The sequence below is a fragment of the Bufo gargarizans genome, chromosome 3, assembly GCF_014858855.1.
Source record: "Bufo gargarizans isolate SCDJY-AF-19 chromosome 3, ASM1485885v1, whole genome shotgun sequence".
In the NCBI taxonomy this organism is placed as follows: Eukaryota; Metazoa; Chordata; class Amphibia; order Anura; family Bufonidae; genus Bufo; species Bufo gargarizans.
Window position 1 is genome coordinate 567036501 of NC_058082.1, and position 7650 is coordinate 567044150.

The following is a 7650-nucleotide window of genomic DNA, read 5'->3' on the forward strand; positions in this document are numbered from 1 at the left end:
GTAGGATGTAATGTAATGTAATATGGAGGTTATAATATAATGTGGCGGCTGTTAATCGGGAGGCTGCAATACAATATGAAGGCAGTAAATATGGAACCCGGTAATATGGAGGCTGTTATATAATGTGGACGCTGGTAATGTAATATGGAGGCTGTAATAAAGTGTGGATGCTTTAATGTAGAGGCCCATAATATGGAGGCTGTCATATAATGTGGAAGCCGGTAATATAATATGGAGGCTGTAATGTAGAGGCCGGTAATATTGAGGCTGTCATATAATGTAGAGGCTGAAAATATGGAGGCTGTAACATAATGTTTAGGCTGTTGTGTAATGTAGAGGACGATAATATGGAGTTTGTAATATAATGTGGAGGCCGGTAATGTAAAAGCGGTAATACAGAGGCTGTAATATTATGTGGAGGCCGGTAATGTATCATGGAGGCTGGTAATATGGAGGCTGTAATATAATTTGGAGACTGTAATATAATGCAGTGGTTGGTAACATGAAGGCTGTGCAGTAATGTGGAGGCTGGCAGTATAGAGGCTGTAATGTAGAAGATAGTAATAGGGAGGCTGTCATATAATATGGAGGCTGTAACATAATGTTTAGGCTGTGATGTAATGTAGAGGACAGTAATATAGAGTCTGTAATATAATGTGGAGGCAGGTAATGTAACATGGAGACTGTAATGTAGAGGCCGGTAATATGAAGGCTGGTAATGTAACATGGAGGCTGTAATCTAAAGTGGAGGCTGGTAATATAGAGGCTGTAATATGATGTGGAGGCTATAATGTAATGTAGAGGCTGGAAATATGAAGTCTGCAAAATAATGCTGAGGTTGATAATATAAAATAGAGGCTGTAATGTAATATAGAGGCTGTAATATAATGTGGAGGCTTGTAATATGGAGGCTGTATATATGGAGGCTGAAATGTAGAGGCCGGTAATAGGGAGGAAGCAATATAATGTGGAGGCGGGTAATGTAATGCAGAGGCCGGTAATATGAAGGATGTAATATAATGTGGAGGCTGTAATGTAATGTGGAGGCTGTTAATATGGAGCCTGTTATATAATGTGGATGCTGTTAATTTAATATGAAGGCTGTAATATAATGTGGAGGCTGTAATGTTATGTAGAGGCCGGTAATATAATATGGAAGCTGGTAGTATGGAGGCTGTAACATAATGTTTATGCTGTGATGTAATGTAGAGGACGATAATATGGAGCCTGTTATATAATATGGAGGCTGGTAATGTAATACGAAGGCTGTAATAGAAATATAGATGTAATGCAGAGGCTGGTAGTATGGAGGCTGTAATATAATGTGGAGGTTGATAATATATTATAGAGGCTTTAATATAATGTAATTTACAGGCTGGTAATACGGAGGCTGGAAAATGAAAACCACCAGCACTTCTGAGCTCAGCCAATCAGAGCGGGAGGGCGGGGCCTGGAGTTCAGGAACAGCCCCGCCCCCAGCCTCTCCGTGCAGTTCTCCTCCAGGTCCGCCCATGCTCCATATAAAGGAGGGCTCTGGGCTGAGCAGTCACTGCTTTCTGCTCACACCTAGAAGATGTCTGGTCGCGGTAAAGGAGGGAAAGGGCTCGGGAAAGGCGGCGCCAAGCGGCACAGGAAGGTGCTCCGCGATAACATCCAGGGCATCACCAAGCCTGCCATCCGCCGTCTAGCTCGCAGGGGAGGCGTCAAGCGCATCTCCGGCCTCATCTATGAGGAGACCCGCGGGGTGCTGAAAGTCTTCCTGGAGAACGTCATCCGGGACGCCGTCACCTACACCGAGCACGCCAAGAGGAAGACCGTCACCGCCATGGACGTGGTCTACGCGCTCAAGTGCCAGGGCCGCACTCTCTACGGCTTCGGGGGTTAATGCTGCCTCCGTCCTCGCAACACAAAGGCTCTTCTCAGAGCCGCCCACATCTTCCCGGGGAGAAGCTACAACTCCTTCTGCGCTCAGCCACTGAGGGGTTAACACCGCCCGCACATCAGGGGACGGAGAGCCGGACAATTGTCCGAGATCAGCGGCACCCTGTGCTCAGTACAGCCGGAGGTCTACAATACAGAAAGCCCCAGTAATGTAAATCCCGAGCCCCGGGTGTTCTCCGCCGCTCCTGTCCCCGCAGCCATCTTCTTTTCCATGTATGTACTTCAAGGCCTGATGGATCAAGGGCCTACGGCTAGGCTGCTGCATTGACAACCGCATTATCCTGAGACCGCAAGGTGCTGCCTCTACACTACAATCGCTACCTATATTTGATCCGGGAGGCGTGCACCAGGGAGTTGAACGCAGTGGTGTTATACACACCATGGAAGGTCCCCCAGGTCCAAGTAAGAACATGGATACCTCGTTAAGACACATGTATGTTTATACTGATGAGGACATACAGCGACTTATCAATGTAGATGGATGTGATGTGACCTTTTTAAGTTCCCCCTCGGTTGATATCCTGAAACGTAAAGCAGAACAAGATCTCAAAAGGTTGAACACCATGGAACTGCATTTAATCACTCTAAGAGAATATTACAAACAACAAAGAATACCAAGGGGACTTAGGTCTAATCTTCGCCCAAATTTATTTCCTACTAATGGCGATTTCTGTAAAGCTTTTGAAGCGATAAATAACCAATACTCTTTTGAGCTGATGCTCTTAAATATAGACTTTTTGCAGAAAGAGGTTGACAACCTGAAGAAAATTACAACCGATTTGGAAATCCAGATTCGGGACCTTGTGAGTGCCGAGGAGTTTACAGCTTACAAAGAAAAGACGACTCAACATGTTTCACGGCATAAGTCGGAAGTTGAACACATCAAAAGGGATAAGTGGCATAGAGACCTAGACGATTACCAATCTGGTAAAGTATACAATTGGCAGTCATCTCAACCACAAAGGTTCAATAGGCGCAGACGGGGGAAACGCTTTGATCAAGGCAAATTTGGCTTTAGCACTGGTGAATCTGATTCCGCTGATGAATCAGGTGCGTCTAATTTTTTAGGCCAAGGCAGAAAAAGAGGGGAGGGCGATACAGAAGGGGTGGTAGGAAACACCATCGATCCAGCAAGAGCTCTGCCCCCAATACCGATGGAGGCCTCTTCCCATGTCCAGGGGAGAATAACGAGACGCGGACAGCGGAAATGATGAACTTAGTTGTGAACATTTCATCTTCTCAGCTTGATAAAACACAAACCAGTGTACTAAGCCGGGGCCTGACATTTTGCCCTACAACCTCGCGGGACTGGTTCGAGTTTGAGCTCGACTTACAAAAGTTCTTTAGGCGCCTGAGATTGAAAGCCTTTTTTTCGACGAGAAATATTGATACACCTATTTGTCAACCTATTGTACCCACTGATATGCTTATGTGTAAAAATTTTGAGTTACGAAACAAAAGTCATTTTTCTCCACCGCAAAGTAATCATGTGGTTGAAACATATATCAGCTTTGTCAGGAAACATATCGATCAATTAAGGGAAGAGAGTACCCACCAGTTCAGGCACAATCTGTCCCAAGATGAGAGGCGGGCTTTGTCTGAACTGGAACATAACAAACAATTGACGATCAAGCCAGCCGATAAGGGGGTGCCGTGGTCGTTATGGACACCTGTAAATATATTGATGAGATCACAAGACAGGTAGGAGATGTTAATGTTTATGAGATGTTGAGTAAAGATCCAAAGTGTGATATAGCAGATGTTATAGGGGTATTATTGGATGAGGCCCTTAGCCAGGGAATCATCGATGATGAACTATATGGCTTTCTACATGTGAGCCATCCGATTACCCCTGTAATATATGTTTTACCAAAGATCCACAAGAGTTTGGTGGATCCCCCTGGCCGACCTATAGTGTCGGGCAGGGGTTCCATCTTCAATCCTGTATCCATTTTTTTGGACAAGGTATTGCGGATCCACGCGACCACGGCCCCCTCCTACATTCGAGATACTGGCCATTTCTTGACTAAGTTGAATGCACTTACTTTGCCGACGGAGTTCTTACTTGTAAGTTTCGATGTTGTATCGTTGTATACATCCATCGACCACTCTTATGGTTTAAATGTCGTCGATGTGGCCCTGGCCGGCACGGAACTCTCTCTTGGAGCGCGCCGTCTGATCCTCACCCTCCTGGAGGTGGTCCTGAGGAGAAATTACTTTCTCTTCAGGGACACCTTCTACCAACAAAAGCGGGGTGTGGCGATGGGGTCCAATGTGGCCCCCACCTACGCAAACATCTTTATGGCGGAGGTTGAGGATCGGCTAGTGTATCGCTCCACTTTTTTCGAGAGAGTTCTGTATTAGTAGCGCTACATCGACGACATTTTCCTGATATGGACAGGTACTATACCTGAGTTAGATGAGTTTTATGTGCACCTGAATTCTGGGGTCCGGGACCTGCAGTTCACCGTGATGCATTCTGCCCGTGAGCTGCAGTTCCTTGATGTCCGAATTCAGGTGCACAATGGAAGGATCAGTACTGATCTATTCCAGAAACCCACAGACAGGAACACCCTGCTAATGTATGATAGTAGTCACCCTCAGACTATGGTGAGTTCCCTCCCGTGGAGTCAACTACTCAGGGTACGCCGCATCGTATCCGATGACACCCAATTTGGATATAGGTTGGATGAGATGTGCAAGAAATTCTCCAAGAGAGGTTATCCCAACAAATTGATCAATCGTACTAAACATAGGATTGTATCCATGAAACGTGGTGCTACGTGTGTGCAGTCTGTACACCAGGAATAGGGGCATGCTGACTAGCCGTGTGTGCAGTCTGTACACCAGGAATAGGGGCATGCTGACTAGCTGTGTGTACAGTCTGTGCACCAAGAATAGGGGCATGCTGACTAGCTGTGTGTGCAGTCTGTGCACCAAGAATAGGGGCATGCTGACTAGCCGTGTGTGCAGCCTGTACACCAGGAATAGGGACATGCTGACTAGCTGTGTGTGCAGTCTGTACACCAGGAATAGGGGCATGCTGACTAGCTGTGTGTGCAGTCTGTACACCAGGAATAGGGGCATGCTGACTAGCTGTGTGTGCAGTCTGTACACCAGGAATAGGGGCATGCTGACTAGCTGTGTGTGCAGTCTGTGCACCAGGAATAGGGGCATGCTGACTAGCTGTGTGTGCAGTCTGTACACCAGGAATAGGGGCATGCTGACTAGCTGTGTGTACAGTCTGTGCACCAGGAATAGTGGCATACTGACTAGCCGTGTGTGCAGTCTGTGCACCAGGAATAGGGGCATGCTGACTAGCTGTGTGCGCAGTCTGTACACCAGGAATAGGGGCATGCTGACTAGCTGTGTGTGCAGTCTGTACACCAGGAATAGGGGCATGCTGACTAGCCGTGTGTGCAGTCTGTACACCAGGAATAGGGGCATGCTGACTAGCTGTGTGTGCAGTCTGTACACCAGGAATAGGGGCATGCTGACTAGCTGTGTGTGCAGTCTGTGCACCAAGAATAGGGGCATGCTGACTAGCCGTGTGTGCAGTCTGTACACCAGGAATAGGGGCATGCTGACTAGCCGTGTGTGCAGTCTGTACACCAGGAATAGGGACATGCTGACTAGCCGTGTGTGCAGTCTGTACACCAGGAATAGGGACATGCTGACTAGCTGTGTGTACAGTCTGTGCACCAGGAATAGGGGCATGCTGACTAGCTGTGTGCGCAGTCTGTACACCAGGAATAGGGGCATGCTGACTAGCTGTGTGTGCAGTCTGTACACCAGGAATAGGGGCATGCTGACTAGCTGTGTGTGCAGCCTGTACACCAGGAATAGGGGCATGCTGACTAGCCGTGTGTGCAGTCTGTGCACCAGGAATAGGGGCATGCTGACTAGCTGTGTGTGCAGCCTGTACACCAAGAATAGGGGCATGCTGACTAGCCGTGTGTGCAGTCTGTGCACCAGGAATAGGGGCATACTGACTAGCTGTGTGTGTAGTCTGTACACCAGGAATAGGGGCATGCTGACTAGCCGTGTGTGCAGTCTGTACACCAGGAATAGGGGCATGCTGACTAGCCGTGTGTGCAGTCTGTACACCAGGAATAGGGGCATGCTGACTAGCTGTGTGTGCAGTCTGTACACCAGGAATAGGGGCATGCTGACTAGCCGTGTGTGCAGTCTGTGCACCAGGAATAGGGGCATGCTGACTAGCTGTGTGTGCAGTCTGTACACCAGGAATAGGGGCATACTGACTAGCTGTGTGTGTAGTCTGTACACCAGGAATAGGGACATGCTGACTAGCCGTGTGTGCAGTCTGTACACCAGGAATAGGGGCATGCTGACTAGCTGTGTGTGCAGTCTGTACACCAGGAATAGGGGCATGCTGACTAGCCGTGTGTGCAGTCTGTGCACCAGGAATAGGGGCATGCTGACTAGCTGTGTGTGCAGTCTGTGCACCAAGAATAGGGGCATGCTGACTAGCTGTGTGTGCAGTCTGTACACCAGGAATAGGGGCATGCTGACTAGCTGTGTGTGCAGTCTGTACACCAGGAATAGGGGCATGCTGACTAGCTGTGTGTGCAGTCTGTACACCAGGAATAGGGGCATGCTGACTACCTGTGTGTGCAGTCTGTACACCAGGAATAGGGGCATGCTGACTAGCCGTGTGTGCAGTCTGTGCACCAGGAATAGGGGCATGCTGACTAGCTGTGTGTGCAGTCTGTACACCAGGAATAGGGGCATGCTGACTAGCTGTGTGTGTAGTCTGTACACCAGGAATAGGGGCATGCTGACTAGCTGTGTGTGCAGTCTGTGCACCAGGAATAGGGGCATGCTGACTAGCTGTGTGTGCAGTCTGTACACCAGGAATAGGGGCATGCTGACTAGCTGTGTGTGCAGTCTGTACACCAGGAATAGGGGCATGCTGACTAGCTGTGTGTGCAGTCTGTACACCAAGAATAGGGGCATGCTGACTAGCTGTGTGTGCAGTCTGTACACCAGGAATAGGGGCATGCTGACTAGCTGTGTGTGCAGTCTGTGCACCAGGAATAGGGGCATGCTGACTAGCCGTGTGTGCAGTCTGTACACCAGGAATAGGGGCATGCTGACTAGCTGTGTGTGCAGTCTGTGCACCAGGAATAGGGGCATGCTGACTAGCCGTGTGTGCAGTCTGTACACCAGGAATAGGGGCATGCTGACTAGCCGTGTGTGCAGTCTGTACACCAGGAATAGGGGCATACTGACTAGCCGTGTGTGCAGTCTGTGCACCAGGAATAGGGGCATGCTGACTAGCTGTGTGTGCAGTCTGTACACCAGGAATAGGGGCATGCTGACTAGCTGTGTGTGCAGTCTGTACACCAGAAATAGGGGCATGCTGACTAGCTGTGTGCGCAGTCTGTACACCAGGAATAGGGGCATGCTGACTAGCTGTGTGCGCAGTCTGTACACCAGGAATAGGGGCATGCTGACTAGCTGTGTGTGCAGTCTGTACACCAGGAATAGGGGCATGCTGACTAGCCGTGTGTGCAGTCTGTACACCAGGAATAGGGGCATGCTGACTAGCTGTGTGTGCAGTCTGTACACCAGGAATAGGGTCATGCTGACTAGCTGTGTGTGCAGTCTGTGCACCAGGAATAGGGGCATGCTGACTAGCCGTGTGTGCAGTCTGTACACCAGGAATAGGGGCATGCTGACTAGCCG

The 7650-nt window shown here is 49.0% G+C and overlaps 1 protein-coding gene across 1 annotated transcript; it reads left to right on the forward strand.

The window, feature by feature from the left end:
• Positions 1–1390: 1390 nt before the first annotated feature.
• On the forward strand, positions 1391–2009 carry LOC122933378 (histone H4-like). The gene has a single exon (XM_044288338.1). It carries the CDS (start codon positions 1574–1576, stop codon positions 1883–1885), a length of 312 nt encoding a protein of 103 aa, XP_044144273.1. The 5' UTR covers positions 1391–1573; the 3' UTR covers positions 1886–2009.
• The last annotated feature ends 5641 nt before the right edge of the window (positions 2010–7650 follow it).